Here is a 27,991-nt window from a genome sequence, read left to right on the forward strand (position 1 = left end):
GTATACCTTATGATTCAAGATAGGCATTCAAAAATACCAGTAAACATTCTTCTGAATATATTCCTAGCATTTTACAATCACACCATTTTTATGTCTGGTAAAAATGCTGGCTGAATTCAAGGGCTAAGAGCAATACAGACTAATTCAACATACTTGTAGAGGTCATCAGATTTTAAAGCAGAGGTTTTGAGTGATAATACTTATCAGTGCTTATTCTGTAAAAAAAAGTTTTTTTATACACACACATATGCTTTAATTCTCATAATTATCCTTTGAGGAATAGGTGATGAAGGCACAACAGGTTAGTTCACATAGCCAGTAAGGGGCAAAGCCAGGATTCAAACACAAGCAATTTGACTTTACAGTCTGCTCTTAAGCACTATGCTATTCAAGTCATTATTAACTAATAATATAGTATAAAAACAGTCAGGACTAATTTAGTTGCTACTTGATTTTTACTTCCAGAACTATTAATTGTTAAAGTGGGAAAAAAGTTGAATCCCAAGACCTAAAAATTTTAAGAATAGAAACTGATTTTTTTTAACTATCCCTGAGTACTTATAAAATATAGTTTTCAGCCTAGTAACTGGATGATCTTGAGCACATTAATGTTACCTAGCCAGTCTAATTCTTAGGTCTAATAAAGGAATGACAGCAACAACCTTCTAGTTTTATGAGAAGTACATTAGTATATACATATACCTAAGCCTTATTCAATAAATACTAGTTCTGAATTCTAAAATTTCTTTGTATTTCAAGGCAAACTTACAATAGTTAGTTTAAGGACCTAATAATTAATAGCATAAAAATTTCAAATACACAATATCTTTCCATATTGTGCTAACTACGTTCAATTATACTTTTAATACTCAAATGCATGAACCCATAAAGGAACTGTCTAGAAATCTTTGGTTAATCTCATCAGCAGATAATTATCAAAATCTTTCTGCATTCTACTAGAAACATTCAAAAGCAAATAAAGTTAAGCCTTGGTAAATGGAATATCAAATGCCAAACTAAATTTATTTTGCTAAGGAGAAACTGAACTAAAAGAAGTACAGTCTAAATTTTGAAAATTTGGAGAAAAACTCATAAGATTTCCAATTGTGTATTACAATCCTACATTAATACTGGAAATGATGGTCTTACAACTTGCATAGATTTATAGTTCAAATGTGTTCTGTTACCCTAGAATACCTGCATTATATTGAGAACAAATTCTGATGTCTTTAGGAAATCAAAATGAAGAAACTAAATGTTGATTTAAAACTAAATGTTGACTAAAATAGTTAAAGTCTCTAAAAGCCTCGTTTTAATAGTTTCTATTATTTTACTACCTAAATTCAGCTTTTTAACATAGACGTAACCCAAGTACTCAAAATCTCAAAGGCCCATTAAATTTCTATTAGTAAGGACAAAACAAGAAGAAAAGTCTTTTTCCCTTTGTCCTCCAGTTTTACATCTTTTTAAAAACCCAGACAGTAGATGAGATTAAATAATTAGATAGTGAAATACTGACTAAAAACTTAAACCTTTAAACCTATGGAAATGATAATTCAAAATAAGCTTTGCCACCAGGGGGGCAACCTATAAATTTGTGATACTTTCTTACCACTGAAATCATGTAACTAAATTTTTATAAAGAAAACACAAGAAATGCTATTTAAAAATATATTTTTTCTTGACACATTCTGTAATTTTTGGTTAGCAGACACTATGAGGCTCCAAACATGCAAACAATTTTTCCTACATTATGAAAGAGCAAAGTCATGTGATAGCAATATAGTGAATAATAAAGTGTACAAAAAAGGAGTTAAGAATCAAGAAGATATTTTAAAGTACTACATTCTTGAATCAGTTCAATGTACCCCAGGTTACTGTAGGTCATTAAAGCCTAGAGCAGTGAGCTTAGGCAGGATTAACTAGGAATACTGGAAGCTAGGTTTGTGGCATCTTCATGTTGGTACACCATGATTAGAATCAGAGATGAAAACAGTTTTCCTGATTGAGGTTTTACTATACATGGGGAAAATCTTTCCATTCAGTCATTATTAACTAATAAAAGGTCTCAATTCAGGCATAGACTTTGGCCAAGTTTAGCTTTATCATATCTAAAAAATTCATATATAAAACAAGTATCAGTTCAAATATAGATTACTTTTTAATAAGAACCTGCAGGAAATATAAAAATAATTGAATCTGATGGAAAGGAAACGTTAAAACTGCCTAAAATTGAGAGGATGTAAAGATAGGATGTATTACATTATCATTAAGTATAGCTGCTCCCCAGGTCTCCTGTTTCAAGGTTTAGACCAGAGACACTCAACATGGATCTCCTGTTTCATGCTAAGTGGAGTGCTCAAAGTGCTCCATTTCCCCTGCCATGGCACTCCAAAAAGCCTGCTGGTTCACCTGTCCTGTCCTTTTCAAGGAATCATAATAGACAGTCATTCTGGACCTTTAGGGAGGGCTTTTTGGAGATTTTTATTCTACAGGATTAAAATCATGTAAGAATTTCAGGTTGAGACATACAGCCTTTATAATGGTCTAGATCACTTCAAAATATGAAATAAAGCTAAAATTAAAATTAAATTTTTTTATATTTAATTTTATACCTTAATTTTTATATCATGAAAATGCCAAGGTTTTAATGAAAAAGTAGAAAATTAGAGTAAAAAAATTCAGTATCACCTATTTGTCTCAAAAACAAGACCAGTGGGTATTAAACAGGAATATAGTAACAAAAATAGAACTTGTATACAGCCCAAATTCAACTATTTCTTTGAAACCAATGTATAAGGCAAGATGAATTTTTCATCTCAGCATTATCATTTTAACACGTTTCAAACAGTAAAGGGAGCACTTCTCTGTTCACACAGACTTCATAAGTATGTACATGCTGAGCCATAGTTGTCTTCCATGTTTGATGTCTAACCACCAAATATGTATACTTTAAATTCGGTTACATGACCCTGTGTCCTCTTCAGAAGCAACAGTAATATATTTGGCAAATGTCTTGAAACATGAATTGTAGATTAACATAAGTATAATCCTGATAATAAGAAAGAGTCCCAAATACTTATTTTTAAAGTGTTAACATTAGGGGAGGAGAAAACTACAATTATCATCAGCTCTGTTTCCTGAAAATTCAGTTGAGGTAACCTCTGCAAGTCACAGCTCCACATTTGCATACAGTTCTGATCCTCTTTTTGGCAGGGCTATGGTCAATAGAATCTGAAGATACATCTCCAGAACCTGAATATACAGAAGAAAAATAGAAGAAAGTAAAGACAATTTAGAATGAAATTCAATTTTTCTATTAGTTTTAAAGCAGCTAGCAAGGCTACTAACTCATGCAAGATCACTGAAGTTTACTCCCAAGGAAATAAAAGTTTTCCCTTTGCATTTATAAATAGGAATGTTCAGACAACTCATTATAATTGCTTTAAAAGGATGGTGTAGGCTAGGTAAGAGGTCAAACTTAGGTTATCAGGCCACATTTGTGAGATTGGGTCTTTGCAAAGCTGAAACTTACTGGGAAACCCCAATATACATTCATTCTTTTCATATATTAAGAGCAAATAAAGTCAAGCAGTAACTATGAGAAGGACACCATTCTTAGAAAAACAAAGAAAACAAATTTTCCTATTGTCACAATAAAGCAAATGAATTAAATGTCCTTTTTAAAAGTCAGATTCAAGAAGGGATGGAATAAGTTCCTATGTGACTGAAATCATAATTTCAATTTTCTGAACTAACATTGTTTATTAATAAAATTCAGAAATGAATTTTTAAAATACAAGCAGTTTAGTAATGAAAAGGTGTTGTAATAAATCATTTTCTAAAACAGAGCTCTGAAAAAAAGGGGGCAACATGATATAGAAGATACCATTTCCCAGACAACCAGATAAGCTCTGAATCTGAAGACCAGGAACTCTTACAGCCTTGATTTTTTTCATCATTAAAGTTAGTTTGTTGCAGATGATCTAAGGCCTTTTCCTATTTTGATTCTTCATATTGAAACTAACACCAAAGAAACTGTACTCAAAAATCCTACCTTTCATTTGATAATCAAATGTCAGCTCTTCTCCAGCATTTATGGTTCTTGTGGAAAATAATGCTATTCGGGGAAGACGAGTATCAAGGTTATCAATGAAAACATTGAACACCTGAAGATTTGGGTCACACTAAAAAGGAACATTAAAACCCATTTAAGTAAAAGTGATGTGAACAAACTGTTTTACATGCTATATAAAACCTTTAATTTCCCAGTGTGTTTATTTTTTAAGGGCCATAATTATATAAAATAATGGTTACCTGAACACAAGCACTGTGATACTTGTGACAGTAGATCTAATAAATCAAGACAGTTACCAAATATTAACAAGCAGGTAGCATATACCTGATAATGAATATGATGATTCATGTCTTGGGCAGGTTATAGTGGGACAGAATGAGACTTTATTGTACTGACAGAATGGAATGCAATTTAAAACTTTTGAATTATTTATTTCTGGAATCTTCCATTAAATATTTTTGGACTGCAGTTGACTGTGGATAACCAAAAATGTGGAAAGTGAAACTGTGGATAAGGGGTAAGAACTATATATTCCAAAATTTAGCTACAAATTCCAAAAGTTTGACTCAATGTTTTACTGGAAAGTTGCTTAGGCATGTACATTCAAAAGTACTATTTACACATATAAAAAATTTTCAAACATACACAGAAGTAGAGAAAATAATACAGTAAATCCCTAAGTATCTGCTTAGCTTCAATAATTATCAATATGTTTATCAATCATCATCTTCTAGTCCCAACACTTTTTTTTTCCTGAAGAATTTAAATTTGACATTATTTCATCTATAACATCTCAGTAGGTCACACAATTTAAAAAACCAGAATAACAGTATTTTAAAAATCAAAAATCAGTACCATGGAATAAATTTGAAATTGTATGGAGTTTCACTGCTTAAACTTTTGTTTATAATTGTCCAATATTTTGAGAAAATTCTCCACTAAATTATGGAATATCCAAGAAGAGTGATATAATCAATCATACTATGAAATCAAATTACATAATTAGTTGTCACTGAATAGAATATAAGTGTTTTGGAAGTACAGTTGGCTCTCTGTAACTGTGGAATCTCCATCCACAGACTCAACCATTGGCAGATCAAAAATGTTTGGAGAAAAAAATTATACTTATATTGAACAGGTACAGACTGTTTTGTCATTACTCTCTAAACAGCAATAGTAAAACATTACATTGTATTAAGTATTAGGAGATTATCAAAGTATAAAAAAGGATGTGCAGGTGATGTGCAAATACTATATACCATTTTATGTAAAGGAACTTGAGGGATTCTGGAACCAATCCCCTGAGATACAGAAGGATAACTGTTATCTCCAATTTATCATTAAGAAAAAAATTCTTTTAAAGCAAAAGTTTAAGTCATAAAACAAGGGGGTCAGAAGGTCTCTCACATATCACTGATAATCACACATCAGTTTTTTGTTATACAACCCATTAGGTTACCATGATTTATAACATCAGCTGTACAACTTACTCTTTAAAATATGTTTTTCTTATATCTATAACATTGTCTATAAAATGGAGATATCAACCTAACTAGCCCTATATACCTGACATTTAGAAGGTGCCCTCAAATTAACTTATCTTGGGAAGTAGTTTTCTCAGAGGATGCGACTCTGGAGTTATAATTACAGCTCTCAGTTCTTTAAAATACAAACGCTAATGGAGAATTATTTATAACTTAGGAGTGAAAATATCCCAACTATTTTGATATTCTACAAATCCTTAAATTTTATTTTAAAAATGTTAACATGCTTATGTTAAGAAAATACAACAGTCCTCCTTTATCCATAGGAGATTCAGCCCAAGACCCTAGTGGATTCCTGAAACCATAAATCAGTACTAAACCTTATCTTTGTTAGGTTTTGTCCCTAAATACATACTTATGATACATTTACCTTATAAGTTATGCACAACAAAAATGACAATAACTAAAATAGAACAATTCTGTACTAAATGTAATCTCTCAAAATGTTTTACTTTCTACCTCTACACTTTTAAAAAACACTATACTCTTTGGCCTATTCAAATTGCCAGCAACACGACGCTTATGTTTTGGGGCCATTATTTTATTTTATTAAGTAAAATAATGGTTACCTGAACACAAGCACTGTGATACTTAGATAGTAGATCTATTAAACCAAGACAGCTACCAAATATTAACAAGCAGGTAGCATATACCTGACAATGTATATGATGATTCATATCTTGGGCAGGTTATGGTGGGACAGTATGAGATTTCATTGTACTGACAGAATGGAATGCAATTTAAAACTTATGAGTTATTTATTTCTGGAATCTTCCATTAAATATTTTTGGACTGCAGTTGACTGTGGATAAACAAAAACATAGAAAGTGAAACTGTGGATAAGGGGTAAGAACTATATATTCCAAAATTTAGTTATATTAACTCTAATTTAGAGTTAAATATACTTGCAAGTGATTTTTTATTTTTTTATTTTTTTTGTACTGGGGATTGAATTCAGGAGCACTCAATCACTGAGCCACATCCCCAGCCCTTTTTTGTATTTTATTTAGAGTCAGGGTCTCGTTGAGTTGCTTAGCACTTCACCATTGCTGAGGCTGGCTTTGAACTCAAGATCCTCCTGTCTCAGCCTCCCAAGTCTGGGATCACAGTTGTGCACCACTGTGCCCAGTTTTGAGTATTTTATTTCTTAATTCTCATTTATTAATTTCCTCTGTGATATGAATACCTACCTTATAAATATTATTAATTGAAAGACTAAGCAAAGCATAAAGACTCTGGAAAAACTTGTAAGCACTTCAATGTTGACCTTCCTAATATAGCTATAATACCATGACTTAACAGAAGAGACCTTCCATTAACATAATTTGAAAGGGATATTAAAAATGATTTTTCTTCAGCCATGGGAATTCATTAAAAGCAGTATTAAAAGTAGTATTAAGTTGAATTATTTATCTTATCTATAATTTAAGCATTTTTTTTTCTTACACTGTGATTCACAAAATGAGACACATTTCCATATCGGGCTGCATCCACTGTGAATTCATCAGATTCATAATCCAGATCAAAGAGATATGTGATTCCTTTGTTGTCATATAACTGCCCCCGTCTTTCAGCTTCTTCACTTGTGATTACCTAGATAAAAAACTATAGTATATTATGTAGCTATTGCTGAACTGAAGAAACATTCATCCACAGATTATTAATATATTGATGCCTACAAATGTTTAAAAAAGAAATTTAAGTGTTATCAAAACAAACATTCAACATGAATTAAGAACTAGATGAAAGAGGCAGGAAACATGAAGGGAGAAAAGCTGATGGTGAAAAAGAATAATTCTTCAACTTTTTTAAAAATTAAATTTGAAACACTCATTACTTTCATTATTATAAGACTGTTCAAAAAGCTGTAAATATAGCCTCCTATAGGACATAAGCACATTTACAAGTGTAAATTTTCTAAACGTGCTCTGAAGGCACATTTTTCCTATAACTAATCTGCACACAGTTACAAGTGGAAATTTATTATATAACAAGAGAAGGTATGTTAAATTTGCAGTCAATTGGAAAGTTTTGTAGAAAATGTAGCATGAAATTCTATAGATGAAAATTCTCCAGCCCCTGGATGATAAAGTTAACAGTGGTAGTGTTTGCCTTCCATGTGTGAGGCCCTGGGATCTATCCCCAGCATAAAAAAACATCATCTATAGTTCTGCTCTTAGGAACACAACTTTATCACAAGCTCAGTTCAATAAACCAAAACTGTCTAAAGTGATTCGTGCTATCAACCAAATTTGACTGCTATATTTAAAAAAAAAAGAAATATATAAGATCCAGCTTCTTGAATAATGATCTATAATAATCTGCCATTGTCTAAAAATAAAGGATCAAAACAAGAATCTCATATAATTTCAGAATCTTAGAAGACTACAGAAACCGGTCAGATTTGATGATCCCAGACAAGCAACCACATTCACATTCCTAGTCCCAGCTTGATCCATCATTCAGTTTTAGGTAGTGTGGGGGCGCAGTCAACAGTACTCATTTTGAATCTTGATTCTTCCTGATAACAATATAAACTGTGATATTGGGCAACTTCTTCAATTTCTCTGTATCTCAGTTTCTCTAACAACATAGTTAATAGTTCTACCTGATTGAGTTGGGAAGATTATTGAGTTCATATAATAAGATGCTTAGAACAGTATGTGGTACATGGTGAATATTATTTTTATATTTATGCATGGTTTGTATATAAATAAACTTGATAATATTTGGTCATTTGGAGAATGGTCTACAGTTCAAAATATCTGATTTTCAGATGCAGTTTGATTTTCTTATAGATGCAATAAATGCTTTTGTGTCCCCTTTTACAAATTTATAAAGTATTGATCTACTCTATATTTTTCATATTGATACAAAATAAGTATAGCCATAACATAACCATATTTGGCCAAATGAATTAATTATAACTTTAAAGTTTCAATGTCAGTATGTGTTTAGGTCTGATTTTCTTCTTAACAAAACTATAAAATAAAAATTACTTGTTATATTTTAAAATGTACACATACTATGTTCAATGACTATAAGTGGGTGTTTTTTGAAAAACAGCTGTATAAACTTGTCATTATCTATTTTTGCTCAGATGTAAAATTAGAATTTTCCTTTTGACGAGGTGGTTACCGAGGATTGAACTCAGTGACACTCAACCACTGAGCCACATCCCCAGCCCTATTTTGTATTTTATTTAGAGACAGGGTCTCACTGAGTTGGTTAGTGCCTCACTTTTGCTGAAGCTGACTTTGTACTTGCGATCCTTCTGCCTCAGTCTCCTGAGTCCCTAGGTTTACAGGCTGTGCCACTGCACCCGACCAAAAGTTTACATTTTTAATTATACCATTGAACCCTTCTCCTAAACCTGAATTTCTTTTTATATTTGCAAATGATGTATCAAGTATTTATGTTAATTGAGGTAAAAAGGTAACGTTACAAAAATATAAACCTTACAGGACATTATGTGATAAACTGAACGTACCTCTCCAACATATTCCATGACAAAACTCATTTTTTTAATCTTCATAAGGGTTTTTACACCCCAGCCACAGCCATTGCTAGTTCGAAAGATGCAAAGTGAATACTGTGTGCCTTTTTGTACAATCCTATTGGGACAATCAGGTCCACATCGGCACCTTGAGTTGCATTCATAGATGGGGGTACCAGGTGGGATTCTAATTTGCTGGTTCTTATTATAAGCCAAAAGAACTCCAGCTTCAGCAGGACAACATTTCTCAAAGTAACAATCTGTGCATGAACAACCAAATGTAGCTTCATTGACTAAGCTGATCCCAGGAGCTGGTTTGTATTCATTAATGTAGAAGAAGTCTGAAGGTGGACCCTCTAAGTCAACAGTATTTTCAACAAATATCATTCCTTTATGATTCTTTCTTCTGTTGAGTTCATCTTGCCATCTCTGCAGAGCTATCCTTTGTTTGGCTTTCTTTACAATGTATTCAGCAACAGCAGGTTTCAAAGCTTTGTTATTGTCTTTTGAAATTACTGATTTGCCTTTCTTTACCTGAGATAAATAATTATGCCTGTCATTAGAGAATTGTTGAAGTAGTAACGGACACTTGAGATTTTGTAAGGGTTCCCAAGTATTTGTAGAATCTGGCCATCCTTTCCATTTTACAAGATAATATTCCATATCCTTAAAATGCAAAAGAATGCAATTAGATCATGACATATTATTTAAGATAATTAAGCACTTTAAAGAGTAAGCTACCATTACCATTTTTCTTGAGAGATTTAAGAATACGTGAAGAGCCGTAAGTTTCTATCAGTTGAAGTACAGATCACATAAACTATTTTTCTTTATATTACATAGAATTTATATACAGCATAATATGTCTGACAATAGGTTAAGAAGTCTTATCTAGAGAAAAACAGAGATACTAAAATTTATGAATATTTGACTAAACAGCTATTAGGTCAAATATAAAATCATTTATTGTAATTATGGAAATATATGATCCTAAAGCTAACTATCCATGACTTACGTTAGTGGCTTACTTGGCTAGCATAGATGCAGGCTTTCTTTAAGGTCCAGGACTTAATATTGTTAACTGGACACTAGGGAAATTATATTTCTTAATGTCATGGGCACTCATCCCCTAGATATACTAAAGATGCACTGTCCAATACAGTCACTGCTCAGCTACTGAGAACCTGAAATATGGCTAGTCTGAATTGAAACATGCTTTAAGAATAAACACACTGAATTTTATAGACTTGGGCAGGGGGAGTAAAATACGTCTTTCTAAGTTTAAAAAAATACTGATCAGGGACTATGGTTATGATTCAGTGGTGGAGTGCTAGACTCCTACGTGTGAGGCCCTGGGTTCGAACTTCAGTACCACATATAAATAAACAATTTTAAAAAGATATTTAAAAAAATACTGATCACGTGTTGAAATATTTTGCATATTTTGGATTAAATATACTACTGAAAGCAATTTCATCTCTTCCTTTCTACTCTGTTCAACAGGGAAAATTTTAAGATATCCTGTATACACTGTATTTCTATTGAATGACATTCTAGAGAATGCTAGCCTTATTTACAGTCAGCCATAACTAATCAATTGGATCAGGTAACTACCAAGGCACTCCAGCTACCAAAAGTCAAATAATTTGACTTATCACTCAAACTGATGTTGGTCATCATGGTATCCTGAATCTTGTGTTTGTTTACACCACAGTAATATATTTTCTTTCCTTAAAATCAGGCAACATCTTGTTTCTTAACTTTCTCTTTTAAAAAGTTAAGCAGGGCTTGGTGATCCTGTAATTCTAGCAACTCCAGAGGCTGAGCCAGAGGCTGAGCCAGAAAGAAGGATCCCAAGTTCAATGATTAGGATTAGCCTTTAGCAAAGCCCTAAGCAATTTAGTGAGATCTGTGTCAAAATAAAAAATAAAAATGGCTGGAGGCTGAGTACCATGGCGCACACCTGTAATCCCAGCAACTCAGGAGGCTGAGACAGGAGGATCCTGGGTTAAAAGCCAGCTTCAGCAACAGTGAGGAGCTAAGCAACTCAGTGAAACCCTGTCTTTAAATAAAAATACAAAATAGAGATGAGAATGTGGTTCAGTGGTTGAGTATCCCTGAGTTCAATCCCAAGTACCCACCCCGCCAAAAAAAAATGCAGTTAAGGATATAGAATAAATTTATAAATTCCAAAGTGAAGTCTCTCACTACCTTTTTCTCATCCTCCAGAACAACTAATATATCCACATGCCCTAAGATAAAATAAGCTCATAAAATTCTTCTGAAATATGAAAGTAATTAAACTGCATCTGACAATTTCTAAGTATCATATAATGTAGGGGATAATGAAAAAACTTAATTGGGACTAAATTTGCCTTTCCCTAAAAAATTTAGTGAATTTTTAATTATAAAGTAAGGATGTACAGGACAGTTATTTAAGTGTCCATTAATTCCCTCCATCCCCCACCAAATTGCTGGGGATAGAATCCAGGGGTCTCTTGCAGCTGGGAAAGCACTCTCCCACTGAACTATTCCTTCTCTAAGCCCATATCCACAATTTAAAAATGACAAATAACCTGAAAGGTCTAAGCTATGTTCCCTAGCATACTTATGCTGAAGATAAAAACTGGACTAAGGAACACTGTGACACATTCACGACTGAACTTATTTTATCCTCATTATCTATATCTTAATGTTTTATTTTATTTTACTCAACAAGCAGTAATTCTTATGAAAAAAATTAACTTGCTTTTTGAAAACTGCAAAAAAAACCATTTTCAAAAAACCCATTTCTGTTAAAAAATGTGTTAAATTATGGTCTAAGGACATGCACAAAAACTGTATTTCCACAGAAATAAATAATTGTAGTGCCAGACACGGAAAAAAATAAAAAAAGGACTAGATGTACAACAAAGTATTTTTGTCAAATTAAGCCTAAGATCTAAAGATTTCTTCCCTTTATCAGATGCCTGCTAATAATAGTCCAAGTATGTTGTTATCTATACTGAAGCAGACATGAAATACACTTGGCAGTATCTAACATATATCACTAAGTTTTAAAAATTTTTTGAAGCCAGAATAAAGCAATGCAACCCTGGTCCTTTTTTTTTTCCCCTGCTACATTTTTCCTACAATAGTCCTGACTTACGCCAAACGTTGAAAGAAAACAAAGAAACAGAAATCCAGGCTGTTAAGTCAGATGGTTAAATATAATCCAGTAAAGTTAAAAACATCTAACTCTAAAGTTTATTTCAAATTTAATCTATTGTACTGTTTAATCTTGCATTTAAGTGACTAAATTTTATATATTGACCACATTGGCACCTACTTAATTTATGGGGAGTAAGTATACTTAGAAAATATGAATGCCTCTGACAAAAGAGTATAGAAATATTTTATCTGTGGTCTGTAGACATTTTACAAGCATATTTTATTTTTAAAAATCTAAAAGACTTTCTTTTTTGAAAAATAATTTTACAAAGGAAAATTAAGAAACAAGTTCAGTTAATTCAATAGCCTTAAATCCTAAGTCAAAAAGCTCATAGACATATATATATATATGTGTATATATATATATATATATATCAGTATCTTATTCTGATGCGTAATCAACTCTTGATTACCTTTAGAAATGGAATACAGCAGTAAAAAATAACTATGTAATTTGGAATGCACCAAAGTTTTTTCTTCAAGACATTTCCGCCCAATATATTTGGCTTAAATTAAATTTAAATATTTTAGTATATATAACAAATATATGAAAGTTTGGGCACTGGAGCATGAAGAAACAATAAGGTATTACAAGCCTTTACAAATAAAATTTAATTGGAAAAAGAAGGCAATAATATGCGAAACAGCTAGCAGTGCAAGGCAATATAATTTTCAATGCCAAAATAATTAAGTCAAGCAATACCACTAGAATATAAAGAGGAAAATCAGTATAGTCCAGATAAAGGGAACAGAGGAAGTAGAACCAACTATACTGTGAAAGGCTGACAGAATTTGTTGGGTAGGGAGCATGGCAGATAGGGTGAGAAACACAAGCAAAAGCTTGAAGCTAAGATTTGCATGAAGTATCCAGAAAACAGTTAAAAGATGAACTTGTCTAGCTTTAAAGTTCAGAATGTTGAATCAAGATAAAACCAATGCTAAGCTAAGGGAAGAACAAATTTACCCTGACTATTTGGCTGAAGAATCTGAACTGGCCCAATCAATCTTACAGTTCTTAGAATACATGGCATTTCTGTGGGGAAATTCTAAATACATTTAACTCCACCTACTTAGTAAAGTTTATTAATCTAATTGCCAAACCAATGAATTCTTCAATCCTCACCTAATTCAAGCTCTCTGAAGCAATAGCCCTCACTTGACCATTCATTAGGCTTAAATATCATGATATTGTTTTCATTATTGTTCCTTTTCTCATTTTCTTTGCTAAGATTGCTTCCTCTGTCCATCACTTAATGTAGATACTCAGGACCTGTCCTTGACCCTTTTTACACTAAAAAAAAGTATTGATGCCTTTTGATTATCTGATGGAAGCTATGGAAATTTCCATAACAAATGTCAGATATATATGGGCTGGGGATGTGGCTCAAGCGGTAGCGCGCTCGCCTGGCATGTGTGCGGCCCGGGTTCGATCCTCAGCACCACATACCAACAAAGATGTTGTGTCCGCCGAGAACTAAACAATAAAACATTAAAAATTCTCTCTCTCTCTCTCTCTCTCTCTCTCTCTCTCTCTCATTCTCTCACTCTCTCTTAAAAAAAATGTCAGATATATAACCTTTTGAGTAATTTCAGGGTGTTTGGATTCTAGGTGAACAACCAATAAAAAAAATAATAAATTAAAAAAAAAAAGAATTCCTCAACACTGGGAATGGTGGTACACACTTGTAACCCTAGCAACTCATGAGGCTAAGGCAGGAAGATCACAAGTTCAAAGCCAGTCCCAGAATTTGGTGAGGTCCTAGGCAACTTAGCGACACCCCCCACACACACCAAAAAAAAAAAAGGCTGTAGTTGTGGCTCAGCCATTAAGTGTTGGTTTCAGTCCCTGGTACAAAAATAAATAAACAAGGGGCTGAAGTTGTAGCTCAGTGGAACAGCACTTGCCTAGCACACGTGAGGCACTGGGTTCAATCCCCAACGCCACATAAAAATAAATAAAACAAAGGTATTATGTCCATCTACAACTAAAAATATTTTTAAAAAAAACACCTCTATAAATTCTCTTTCTGAGCAATGTTGCTATACCAATAGTAGTAAACTATATGCTGATGATTCCCAAAGCTTTATCTCCAACTCCATATATCCAACAGCCTACTTGATGTCCAAAAGATTCTTTTTTTTTTTTTTTGTACTAGGGACTGAACACAGAGGTCCTTTACCACTGAACCACATCCCCAGCCCATTTTATTTTCTGAGTCAGGGTCTAAGTTGCTTAAAGCCTTGCCAATTTGCTGAAGCTGGCCTCAAACTTGCAATCCTCCTGCCTCAACCTCCCAAGTCACTGGGATTATAAGTGTAGACCCACCATACTCAACACCAAAATGTTCTTAAAGCAATCTACCTGCCTGAAATTCACCACTGTCCTTCCTCAACTGATTCCTTCTGTATTTCTTGTCATGATGAATCTTACCTTTCTACCTTTTCATACAAGCTTAAAAAATAGGGTGGCAATCTCAATTCCTGTCCATTTCTATTATTATAGGTTAGTTACTTCAGGCCCTCAATTTTTGCCTAGATTATCACATTAATCTTCCAACTAGTTTCCCTGCTTCCAAACTGACAATACTTTAGTCTATCCTTCTTCATAAAGTTTTCCTCACTAAAAAAAAAGATAATTATTCCCCCACAGCCTATAAAGTTCCAATTTCCTATTATAACAAAAGTAGGTATTCTTAAATTTTAGTCCACTATCACTCTGACTCAATCTCCCATTATAATTATATTCCCATTCATATTCTACCCTTTAGACATACCTAGTGCTAGTGCTTGAATATACCAGACTTTTTCATATCTTTTTGCTACTTTGCTCACAAAATTCTCCCTGATTAGAATGGCCTCTCAATTTGCCTAGTGAGTACTTATTTCAGTACCATCTTTTTAATGTGTACAGAAACCTACTTTCAAACAGTTCAAATGTTACCTCTTCTGTGAAGTTGTTTCTGCCTTTCTCAAGAACTGATCATTGCCAACTTCCTTGTGTTCCCCTTTCCTTCTTCCCTCCGAATTTCTAGTACTGGACAGAAGTCAGGGCATTCCACCATGGAGCTACATGCCCAGACCTTTTAATTTTTATTTTGAGACAGTGTCTTGCTAAATTTGCCCAGGCTGTCTCCAAACTTGTGATCTTTGTGCCTCAGCCTCCTCAGTCACTAGGGCTACAGGTATATGCACCACATTCAGTTTTGTTTTACCATTCCAATTTAATCTATACATTATTGTGAGAAGGATGGAATTTTATTCTTCATAGCCCCAGAACAAGCAAAACTGCTCACCATCTTAGGCTTTGGTTAGATGTTTCTGAATGTGTAACAAAAAATGACTTATCAATCAATATGCATATAATATAAAAGTCAAAACCATATGCATTTTTTTTTTTTTGGTACTAGGGATTGAACTCAGGGATACTCACCACTGAGCCACATCACCAGCCCTATTTTGTATTTTATTTAGAGATAAAGGCTCACTGAGTTGCTTAGCTCCTCACTGTTGGTGAGGGTGGCTTTGAGCTCTCAGTCCTCCTGTCTCAGCCTCCTGAGTCACTGGGATTACAGGAGTGCTTAGAAGAAATATGAGCAGATCAACTTAACCTGGAATTATCAATTCATGGTTCTCAGCAATTTTTTTGTTATCTATTTACCTACATGTCTACAGCCAACATTTAGTAACAAATAACAAAACTTTAAATAAAAAGTGTGGGTACAGTTACACATGAGAGGACAAAGGACAAAAAAACTTTTCCATCTTCCCATTCATTTTTTTTCCTGCCAGTTTTGAAACAATCATCATATTCAATATCAGTGGTAGAACAGCCTGAATATAACTATAAAAACACCAGTGGTTGGTTCTGTGTGAGCATAGTTAAAAGATATCATGGTCAACAGAAAATCATTGGATTTCATGCCAGTAACTGATAGAGAAGAAACTGTATGTGGCTTACAGATCCTGCAGTGAAAAAAGTAAAATAAAAAGGATCCATGTGAACTAAAATTTGGGTTGTAGTTTAACAATTTTTAAATTTTTTAAATAATTTTTTTAACAATTTTTCTGTTATTCTAGTTCTTTAAAAGCCACTCTAGGTGCAATCAGTCTTTTAGAAATATTGAGCTATTATTGGATGTGAACCATCCTGTTAGTTTGTGCCAGTCTACTGATTATTCTAAAGACGCAGAAGCAGTTGTACACTTTAAGAAATCAAAGCAGTCAGGTGTAGTGGCACACACCTATATTCCCAGCTACTTGGGAGGTTGTAGCAGGAGGATCACAAGTTCAAGGATAACCTGGGCAACTTAGAGATACTCTGTCTCAAAATAAAAAATAAAAAGGGCTGGAGATGTAGCTCAGTGGTAGAGTACCCCTAGGTTCAATCCCTAGTACACCACAGACACACACACACACACACAAAAAAAAAAAAAAATCAAAGCTGAGGGTAATATTTGTTACTTCAGGAGAAACTCCACCAATGTGTAATGGGCACTCTTGATCTTCACTGCTCAGCCAAGTATGTTAAGTATAGGTCTGTCAGAAATTACTCTATATGAAGGGGTACTATAGCAGAACACTTTGGCAGGAAAACACACACACACACACACACACACACACACACACACACACACACACACACACACAGACTGAGACTACAATTTACATTAAATTCAACTAGACCCCCGGCATAGTTCATAACAGTAATAACCCTTTTGTTCTGCCAGACAGCACTCTTTCCAGTTCCCAACTTGGCCATTTCAGATCTCCCACTTTGCTCAAGGTCCCCCACCCCATAATCTCCTCCACTATCTATATAACCTTTGTTCTAGCCTTCCATGGATCTACAACTATAGAGCATGTGGATGCAGATACAATAAAACATATATTTCACCAATTGTTTCTCTTTTCCCATCTCTTCAGTTTTCCCTGAATACTGATTCTCATTAGCATTTAAACTTCTACTTTTTAAAAGCAAAATAAAATAAAACCTCTTTTTAGATACAAATGCTTTTATGTTAGGAAATATCTAAAAGACATTAAGAGTGAAAGGCTAGAACTTGGTCACGGGGTAAAAGATTTCAGTATACAGCCTTTTATAACATTTCGTTTTTTCAATCTCATGCATGTATGACCCACTCAAATGTTTTTAAATAAAAAACTTAAAGTTATAAATATCTTATGTCCTATCTTGTCTTTTCTCTCCTTTTCTTTAAAGCTTGGATTCTTGGAAGAATTGTCTGTACTACCTGACTATTTTCTTACTCCTCCAATTTATTATTTAATTCTTTTGGCTCTTCTATCCATGCTACAGAAATTAAGGGCATCAATGGCCTTTTGACTACTAACTGCAATGGATCCTATACAGTTCATCTCCGACCCGCTGTTCAATACTGTTGTTGAAAGAGTCTCTTCCTCAGGCTTCCATGATTACTTTTCCAGTCCCCCCCCCAAAAAAAACTACCTTTCTTGCCAGTTTGTTTGAGTCTCTTTGATAGAACTCTTTTCTACTGATTGTGTAGTAGTCCTTGCTCTACTCTTCTTACATTTGTACTGCTTGGACTACTGCAATAACCTTTTGCCACCTTTTCCACTATGGGCACAATAAACAGAGTAATGTTTTCAACATATACATCTCATCAAGCCATTCCCATTTAAAACTACTTAATGGTTCCCTACTGCCCTTAAGATGAAGTCCAGAAATCCTTTTACTGGCCCATAAAGGCACTGTACTTTCTGGGTTCTGCTAGTCTTCCAGCCTCATCTCACTGCCTCTTGGTATGTTCCACTCACACTTTCTATTTCTTGAAGAAGTCAGGCAGTTTAGGGTATCAAAACCCATCCCCATCTAGCTTTCCATTCTTTGGGACATCAGCTTAAATATCAGTTCCTCAGTGAGTCCTGCCCAGGATTAAGTCTCTCCAGGATAAGTTAGATCCCTGTTACATTAGCACCTACCTCCACTATAATTAAATACCTTGAATAAGCACTTAATACTTTGTTCTAAGCATTCTTTATCTCACTAAAAGATAAAATATATAGTAGCAGGAACTAGGCCCTGATGTCCTCCATTGCTGAGATTCCTAGTTCCTAGCCCAGGGCACAGTAGATGGCTAATATATATATGTTGAGTTAATGAACAGCTATTTCCACTCCCAAGAGTTCATTTACTATCTTTCTGCCAATTACTTCAAAATCTATTTCCAATTAGATGTCATTCTCAATGTGGAACCACATTTCTAACTTTCTTCTTAAAAGTATACTCAGTTTTCTTCCCCAAACCCAATCTAGATTCTTCTTCCATATTCTTAGATCCTGGTAAAAAGTAGTATTATCTATACCATTTATACCCAAGTCAGAAACCTATATTTTCAGCTTGGGATTCTAGCTCAGTGGTGGAGCGCTTGCCTTGCATGGGGAAGTACTGGGTTCAAGCCTCAGCTCTACATAAAAATAAAGGTATTGTGTCCATTTATGACTAAAAAAAAAAGTTGGGGGAAAAAAAAGAAAGAAACCTATATTTTCTATATATGGCTCTCTTACTGCAACCCTCACCACCCCAACTACAAACCAGGTGTAAAAATTTTACAATCTTACCAAAATAAATAAAAATTCTAAAAAATAAAATTCACGATCTCTCTTCATTGCCATGGTTAATACTTTAGTTCAAGCACTATCATTTCTTGCCTACAACAGAAATTTAGAATATGTGGTCATTCATGTGTTACTCCCTTCTGCCAATTCACTCTCCTGGCTGTAGTAAAAAAAAAAGTCTCTGAATTACAAATCTGATGTCACTCATTTTAGAACTTTTCAATTGGGTCCCCATTGCCTTAAGATGTTTGAAATATCTTTCTTATTTTTTATTCTTTCCGACTCCTACTTCCTACCACATTACTCTCTAGACAGAAGTTATATAGAATTATAGTACATGGACATCATTTTTTGGGGGAAGCTTTCTGTGATCTACATGTACCTCAAGAGATACTGTAATGATGTTTGCCATAGCCCTTACTGCAATGGGTCATTTACAATCTTTCTTAATATGCTATAAATTCTTTAAAATTAATAACTGTTTCTTATTAATGTTTATATTCCTGGTGACTAATGCAGTACAGAGCATAAAGAAACAAAAATGTTCAAACACCATAATTTGTTGAGTCTATGGGAAAAAGAACTAGGAAACAGTCTAATTTAAAGTGCTATTATAATTTAAGCATGAAACTAAAAAGGTCCGGTCTAACAGTGATTGTGGGTATTGGAAAAATGACTGAAGTAAGACAATTCAACTCATAATGACTAAGCCACTAACATGCAGAAAGTATTCAAAGAATATAAGCTATGTCTGCTTTTAAGCTGTGTTTACAATGATTAGAACAGTGCCTGGCTTGTAGTAGGTGCTCAGTAAATCTTAGCTAGATGAGACAATGTACAAGTATTTGTCTCAGACTAAACTGGTAAGCAACAAGAAACCATTAAAAGGTCTAAAACAATGAGAGCTGGGTTTAAGAAACAATTGAAATGGCACTGCTGAATATGGTACTGAGATAGTGTCTTCCATGAGCTAAGTGGAAGAAGCCACACAGGAAAAGGACAGGGTTATAACTTCTTTCACTTACCCTGAATATATGAGAGAGAGAGAGGAGGAGAAGAAAAAAGTGGAAGTAAGTTAAAGTAATACTGGCACATATATTTAAAATATGTGGTAGGTAGAAGACTGTGGAATATTAGTGAGGTGTTGAGAACACAAATGAGCAAATATGGTGGACTAATAAAGAAACCAGATGGACTAATGAGAAAGAGTTAAGGAGAAACTAAACAGCAAAAAAACCTATCTGAAACTGCACTAGAGCACTCAATTCTGTGCAAGAATGAATCTTGGTGGCACCAATAGAAGCATAGACTCCCTAGGCAATCTATTCTTTCTGTGGAATTGTAACAGAAATGAACAGAAAAAGACAGAGATGGAGGAAACACAATCTGATCACTTATTAGATTTAGAGGGTAAGAGGAAAGGGAAGAATTAAAATATGAAATTAAAGTTAAGTACCCAAAAGTATTTAGGGTTAATGAAGACAAGGACCACCAGCACAAGATGCAGATTTGAGGGAGGAACAAGGGTAGTTTTAAGTATATTAAACTTGGGTACCTGTAGGGTATGCAATTTGAAATGATGTCTGGAATGGAGTCGAGGCCTCTGAAAGATTCAAGAGTCAAGATCTAAACCACTGGGAAAGAGGTCACCCAGAGAGCAACTATAAGGTAAGAAGAAGGCCAACATTAGAGCCTTGGAGATCATCTATATTTCAGAGGACGGATGGATAGAGATGGCAAAAGAGATTCCTAAAGAACACTGAATGAAAGAAAAAAAATGAGTGGAAAAAAGGAGTGGGAATAGAGACATCAATGACAAATAATGACATAGTATTACTACTTAAAGTAAATGTCAGTCTGTTCTAAGCAATCTACATTAATTCATTTAATGTTAATTATGCTAAGTCGGGTACTATAACTATCCTCATTTCAAAGATGAACAAAATGAAGGACAGAAACGCTCTAACTTGACGAACACCACAATAAATGACAGAATCGGAATTTGAACCTAAGCAATCTTTTTTAGACAAGAGTTTTAAAGCAGAAAAAGTAGACAGTGGTGTTAAATATGGCAAAGTAATATAGTAAGATTTGAGGTCTTCAAAGTTAGTAATTAGAGAGTCAATTGCAAGGGGTACATATCAGAATAAAATGAGTTTAAAAAGTAATGGAAAAATGAAAAGACAACTCACAGGATGGAAGACAAACTTTGCAATCATATAACTGAAAGCAACTTGTATCCAGAATATAAAGAAAAATCACAACTCAATAAGACAACCCATTTTTTTGAATGAGCAAAGGATCTGAATAGTTCTCCACAGAAGATATACAATTGGCCGATAATATCATTAGCTGTAAAAGAAAGGCAAATGGAGTCACAATGAGATGTATCTCACATCCACTAAGATAGTAATAATTTTTAAAAGTCCAATAACAGTAATAGTGGTAAAGACGCAGAGAAATTGAAACTCTTATACACTGCTGAGGGAAAAGTAAAGTAATGTAGAGCTTTAGGATTTGTGGGGATTAGAGAGCTCCTTAAATGGTTCAACACAGAAATAATTTGACTTAGCAATTCCATTCCAAGAGAAATGAAAACTTATACATGAATGTTCATGGTAGAATTATTTATAACAGTCTCCAAGTGGAAACAACCCAAATATCCATCAAGTATGTATATATAAATTAAATATGATACACCCATATAATACTGATACATGCCACAATATGTAGGAACCTAAAAACATTATGCTAAGTGAGAGAAGTCAATCACAAGAAAAACACATATTATGATTCCTTTTTTAATGAAAGGTCCAAATGGGTAAATCTATAGAGACAGAAAATACATTTAGTGGATCCCTAGAGATGCAGTGAAAAGGTAATTGAAGAGATTTGGGAGGTAATAACTATGGGGTCTAGGGTTTCTCTTCAGGGTAATAAAAAAATGTTCTAAAATTGTGAGTAAACCAAAAGATTTGAATTACACACTTTAAATAGAAAAACTGTATGATGATATGCTATTTATATCTAACAAATCTGTTGAATGGGGGGCTAGGGTTGTAGCTCAGTGGTACAGCACTTGTTTCGCACATGTGAGGCACTGTGTTCAATCCTCAGCACCACATACAAACAAATAAATGAATGAATATATTAAGAAAATGAATGGGAAGTGAAGAAGGAAAATAGAGAAAAATACTTGTATGAGTGTGGACGCAAAGTCAAAGGAAGATTTCTGAAGGTTAGAGAAGATCTTAATATATTTATTGACTGAGAAAAATCAGTGAAAAGAGAGCTTGATATAGAAAGGACACTGCAGATTAGGCAAAATTCTAGAAGGGTGGACAGGAAGGAATAATAAACATGATGACACTTTTGAACAGAAGAATGAGTGAAGACACAGATAACTAATGGTGAAGGTAAACCGAGTTCAGACTTGAAGGATCTTATTTTTCATTGAGGTAGAAGTCTTCAGTCACATGAAAGAGTAAGGGCAAGAAAAGTAATAAAAGAGAAGTCCAGAAAAGTAATAAAAGTGGGGAAACAGGGCTGGGGTCATGGCTCAGTGGTAGAGCTCTCGCCTAGCGTGTGTGAGGCCCTGGGTCAATCCTCAGCACCACATAAAATAAAGTATATTGTGTCCATCTACAACTAAAAAATAAATATTTTTTAAAAAGTGGGGAAACAGCTGATATTAATAAGAAAGCAATAGACAAAAGTCTACCAAGGAGAACTGAGCAATATAAGAATGTTTTAATGGAGTTGATATGCATGCGTATATGACACTCTCAGCTAGACAGGTCAGTTCAGAGCTTGTAAACTGAGATGGCAAATGGTTGGGCTGTTTCAAGGGTAGAAGGATGATGAGTGTGTAGGTGGAATGTTTGATAAGATTCCACTAAGGGGAGAAGGCAGTGGCACCAAAGAAGATGGAAGAACTGGATTTAGTGACTGATTCAGCATAAATTAAGGAGAAGCAAAAGCAAAGAATTTAAAGCAAGATTTCTGATTCATTTTTCTGAAAGAAATGATTAATAACCAGAATAGAGTTCTTTCTCAGATGTAAGCTATAGATAAATTATTCAAAAATATAATGATAAGGTTTAGGGGCCAAGTGTAGCTTAGCACAGTCAGCACTTGATTAACATGTAAGACCTTGGGTTTGACTCCAAGAACTGCAAAAAATTTAAGTTTAGAATAAAAAAGTGTCTCAGAAGAACAACTTATTTTTAAGAGGAATCAAAAGAATCTCAGAGAAGTCAAATGAGTTTTCTAACATTCTTAGGTACTAAATGAAGACCCAAAATGACTGAAATCCAGGCAATTCTACTACACTATAGAACCATATAATATCTAGGGGTTTGGCATCATGGCAGGAAACACAAATGGTGATGCTTCTTGAGGAGATTCAGTAACACTAAAATTGGTTTGGAACTTCATTTTAAGTGATAGTGGGCAAATATTATCCAAGAATAAAAAGAATAGCAGGAAAAGCCAATTTGAGCAAAACATTTGTTCTGGTAATCCACCTGGAGATAATCAAGAACTGGATGTAGAATGGTATAAGCACCTTAAAATATTCTAGTGCAAGAACACACTATGCTTCAAAATCCTCTCAGTGTTACTTGGCAATATAGATGACAGGACATATAATTTATCATGGTATGTTTTAAACATTAAGAAGAGCTTTGTTTACTTTTAAGGATCTTTTATGCTACAGAAATAGGAAACACTAAAGTGTGATTAAGTCTCTTAAGGAGCTAGATATTTGCCTTACCTTTAATACCTTGTAGTCACACAAGTATTCCACCTCATAATTGTTTAGATTCCTTTTGGTGATTCCAATCGATTTACATGTGAGCTTTTCTTTTCTACAATATTCCTGAAGAGTATCAAGTGAAACTAGGCAAGGCACACACCAAGCTACAATAAGAAAATACAATTCTTTACCAATGAAATAGCTACTCAATTAAAACAAAAAAGAGAAACTTTAAACCTCTACATTCCCACCCTTCAACTGGCAATTTTATAGCCTAAAAATCCATATGACAAGAAATCAGTTATGTGTTTTGAAGTAAAACATTAAAGAAGTATTTTGGCAAAGTGGTCTTCTTAGATTTTTCTCATGGATTTCGATCCTACCATGATTAACTGACATCAATTTCTGCTAAGCCATGAACAAAATGTTTCATGTCTGTAAACTTTAAGATTACACATAAATGCAAACATTAACAGATAATATTTGACTTTTCTGTTTACATAAAATTTTAATTGCTGTTTAATAAAACAGTGAAAATAAGTATGTCTAAGATTACAAATGTATCCAATAGATTTTAAAATGCAATTATAATTGGTTAAAAAGTAACTTTCATTTCTTTTAATTGGACAATAACTGAACTCTAACTGAAATCTAGTTCTATAATTGCAAACATATATGTCCTACTTTTCCCACTCTGGAATATTACATGAAATTTTAACTCCACTTAGTATTTTGCCCCATGGTGTGTTATCAAAATGAATAAAACCAAGGATTACAATCTATAAATGGAAAGTATACTGATGTTTGTGATACTTATTTTCTGCATTTTTTAAAGTTGAGCATCAGAAAGCACCAAGTATTCAATTTGTGTAAATCCACATACCCAACTGAGCATCAGACATAATCAACTTTACAGAAGCCAGAAACTAATTGTGTTGTGATTTTACCTTCAAATTTCTGTAAACAGTATGCTTCCACAAAGAATGTAAAATATCACACAAACTGATATTTAGAAAAAAAATTAGTAAACAGTTTTATAGCTACCATGATGGTAAACACTAGATGGACCAAGAGTCCCCTGCCCTTATCCCTTCGTGGAGCAACTAACTACATGACTTCAGGGAAGTCTCAATCTTTCTCTGTGTCAATGTGAAAAAAAAGTGTCAGGAGTGGAGAAAACTGGGGTTATCAAACAAAATTTATCATTAACTCAAGCTTTACTTGGTAGCTCTCCAAGGTAGTAGCATAACCTTTGGTGTTTTGAGGTAAATTCCAGGGAAGAGAGAACACTGCTGCTCTAACTTTTTTAACATTAAAGACACACCCTCCCCAATTCACAGAGGAACTTGTCAGATATCAGCACAATTTTCACCACTCCCTGCCAAAAATTCATAATTCTAACCCAAAGGAAAAGACTGGACTCCGTGGTGCACACCTATAATCTCAGCTGCTCGGGAGGTTGAGACAGGAGAATCCCAAGTTCAAGACTGGCCTGGGCAAGTTAGCAAGACCCTGTCTCAAAATAAACCATAAAGAGGGCTGGGGATGTAGCTCAGTGATAAGATGCCCCCGGAGTTAAATCCCCAGCACCCAAAACAAAACAACAAAGAAAATCCACCAAATTTGAGGAAAGACATTAATTGCTTTGGAGTGATGGTACATAAATCCCTTCCGTTTCCATTTAAAACTCTTGAGGATGTTTTGGGTAAGGTTCATCTCATTGTGCTGATCACTTACAAAGGAGGTTCCTACTAGTTATGTACACAACGTGTTTGTCTCCTGTTTCTGATACCAAATTGAGGATTCCAAACAGAAATCTCGATGGACATTATGAATTTGAGAATTTAAAAACATTTAAGAGTAAAAAACTGCAAAGTACTGATTTATAAAGGGGGAATGGCAGCCTATAATAATGGAGAAAAAGATTTCGTTGGCCAGATAAATATTGTATTACCATCCAAAAAAAAAAAAAAAAAATCCTTCCACGAGTTATAGTAACCCCCGCCATTCTTAAAGGAAGTAGAGTTCAGGTTTAATAATGTCACAAACTGCAAGGAGCAGAACTTGAAACACCTTTAAATTGCAGACTGCATTCAAAGTTCCAGGCTTTCAAAGGGCGCGCGACATACATGCAAACACATGCACTCACGCACGCACGCGCACACACACGCACGCACGCGCGCTAATTTCTCAGTGTCCACAAAAATAACACGCAAATCCTGGTGGGCAGGAAAGTTGCAAAAAGCCAGAGGTTGCATCCTCAAATGCCCGCTTTCAAGGAGATTCTCCAACGAGTGGAACCCCCTAAGGTGTCCGCACTGTAGGGAGCCTCGCTTTCTCCCTTACCACCCTTCAGCCCCAATTTCTTCCCACCCCCGCACCCCGGATACCGAGGTCACGATCACACCAGAGACTGCAGTTTCCCGCTTGCCACTTAAAGGCCAGCGTGCACATCGCGCGCCCCGCTCCCACCACGACAAAGGAGCTCAGTGCAGCCGTGCCCCCGGCACCTGGAACCCGGGACCTCGGGGACCGCTGCGGCAACGCGAGGGCGCCGAGGGCGCAGGGCTGTGGTGGGAGACGCCGCTCCGTAGACCGGTGCGTCCAGGCTCGCGCAGCGCCCACCCCAGTGCGGGCAGGCGAGACCCAGTGGACTGCGGGCCGGACGGGAGGAGGGTAGCGGCCAGCGGGGAAAGTAGGCGCCTGCAGCGCGCATTCTGGGGTCAGTGTGTCAGCGGGCGGTGTCCCACCACGTCGCCGTCCTGCTGTCCGGCGGGACGGCCTGGCTACCCTGGCTTCGGGAGCGTGCCTGGGAACCGGCAGGGCGGGGGACCGCGCTCCAGCCTCACCTCCTCGCGCGTCGGCCTCAGCTGCCGCCATCTTGTGGAACATTCATTCAAACTGGCGCGGTCTGACGGAATAGCTCAGCTGGCCAGACGCCCCGCCCTCGCCCGGGACTTGGGGGCCGAGACTGGGGCCATGGAACCAGCGAGGCGTCCTGACGTCACACAGGCCGACCCCGGCCGCAGCGGTTTGCGCGCCTGCGCCCCAAGGCCCGAGTGAGGTGGGGCGGGGCGAACCCTACACCGGGTAGGCGCGGCCGACCCCTACCTCCTAGTCCAGATTCGCTCCTAGGTTAGGGAACAAATCCGCCAGCCCTTCCCACGCTGCGCTTTTGAGCCACTTTATACAGGCACTGCGTGCACGCTACACATCCAAAACGTGCAGCGCGACTTTATGGTGTGAAGAAGCTCTCACGTCGTGTACCTCACACAGCTGAGCCCAATTAAGCGCTGTTCCATTTCCTTCCTTTCTGCAGGAGCACTCGGTCTCAAAATTGGTCGCATGTTAGTATCATTAGGAGAGGTTTATCTGCTTGGTCCACTCGCAAAGATTCTGATTAATTAGTGTAGCACATGGCCAGGACAGTGTGCATCTATTTGAAAGTTCCCTAGATGATTCTAATGTGCAGCACATTTTGAACACCTGATTTGATCAGATCTGCTCACGTATGAATCATCTGAGGAGGTTAGTTGTAATGCAAATTCAAATTCAGTAGGTCTGGAATAGGACCTGAGTTTCTGCATTTCTGACAAGCTCCCAGGCTCTATCTGATGCTGTTGGGGGAGCCTGGGTGTGCCACACTGTGGTAGCAAGACTGCAGGATGACTCCAGGAACTCCAAACTGGTCCCACACCCTCGACCCCATTCCTACCCTGATCCCATCCATCATCCTTCACTCCGCACCCATAGTGATTATTCTAAATAAAGCAAAAATCTTAAGAGAAAATTGAGAAAAATTTGCAGACAGCCATCTGATAGCTACCAAGGATTTTTAAAGAACCATGTGAAAAATTAGTTTTCAAAACGTGATATTTATAAATTGGAAATAAATGAAGAACACTAAAGACATGCTTAACTCATTCTATTATGAAATACTGCTTAGCCACCTGAGATGTTTATTGTTTTAAAATTTTTTTTGTTCTAGTTATTCATGACAATAAGATGCATTTTGATACAACATACATAAAGGAAGTATAACTTCTCATTCTTCTGTTTGTACGTGATGCAGAGTTACACAGGTCCCGTAATCTTACATGCCCATAGGATAATAATGTCCTATTTATTCTACTATTATACCTACCCCATACCCCCTCCCTTTCTTTCACTCCCCTCTGTCTAATCCAAAGTACCTTCACCACTACCTCTTATTGTGAGTTAATATCCACATATCAGAGAAAACATTCAGCCTTTTCAACTGTGTACCAAAAAAGTATAGGGAAAGAACAAAATATAAAATCCTTATGAATTGA

General features: G+C 35.5%; 1 protein-coding gene across 8 annotated transcripts; it reads right to left on the minus strand.

Annotated features, from left to right (window-relative positions):
- Window positions 1–1,657: 1,657 nt before the first annotated feature.
- On the minus strand, window positions 1,658–26,752 carry Suv39h2 (SUV39H2 histone lysine methyltransferase). Of its 8 annotated transcripts, none has more exons than XM_005334275.4 (6): window positions 26,528–26,748; window positions 23,697–23,842; window positions 9,113–9,784; window positions 7,069–7,215; window positions 4,058–4,187; window positions 1,658–3,255 (listed from the first exon to the last, which is right to left on the minus strand). In XM_005334275.4, the coding sequence occupies exons 1-6, from the start codon at window positions 26,568–26,570 to the stop codon at window positions 3,149–3,151; spliced, it is 1,245 nt and encodes a 414-aa protein (XP_005334332.1). In that variant the 5' UTR covers window positions 26,571–26,748; the 3' UTR covers window positions 1,658–3,148. The 8 variants fall into 8 exon arrangements, with proteins under 8 accessions (XP_005334332.1, XP_077879612.1, XP_077879608.1 ...); XM_078023486.1 differs by lacking the exon at window positions 26,528–26,748 and adding an exon at window positions 26,189–26,485; XM_078023482.1 differs by lacking the exon at window positions 7,069–7,215 and having other exon boundaries at window positions 26,528–26,751.
- Window positions 26,753–27,991: the final 1,239 nt, after the last annotated feature.

This window comes from Ictidomys tridecemlineatus, chromosome 10 (assembly GCF_052094955.1).
Source record: "Ictidomys tridecemlineatus isolate mIctTri1 chromosome 10, mIctTri1.hap1, whole genome shotgun sequence".
Lineage (NCBI taxonomy): Eukaryota > Metazoa > Chordata > Mammalia > Rodentia > Sciuridae > Ictidomys > Ictidomys tridecemlineatus.

Bases quoted from the DNA above. Each gene is read 5' to 3' on its own strand.
- Suv39h2 (XM_005334275.4), bottom strand. From the start codon at position 26,570: ATGTTCCACAAGATGGCGGCAGCTGAGGCCGACGCGCGAGGAG. The intron at 9,785-23,696 runs GTAAGGCAAATA...TTGCATTTTAAG, and splicing joins GTGACTACAAGGTATTAAAG to GATATGGAATATTATCTTGT. The intron at 3,256-4,057 runs GTAGGATTTTTG...CTGTATATTCAG, and splicing joins ATTTGATTATCAAATGAAAG to GTTCTGGAGATGTATCTTCA.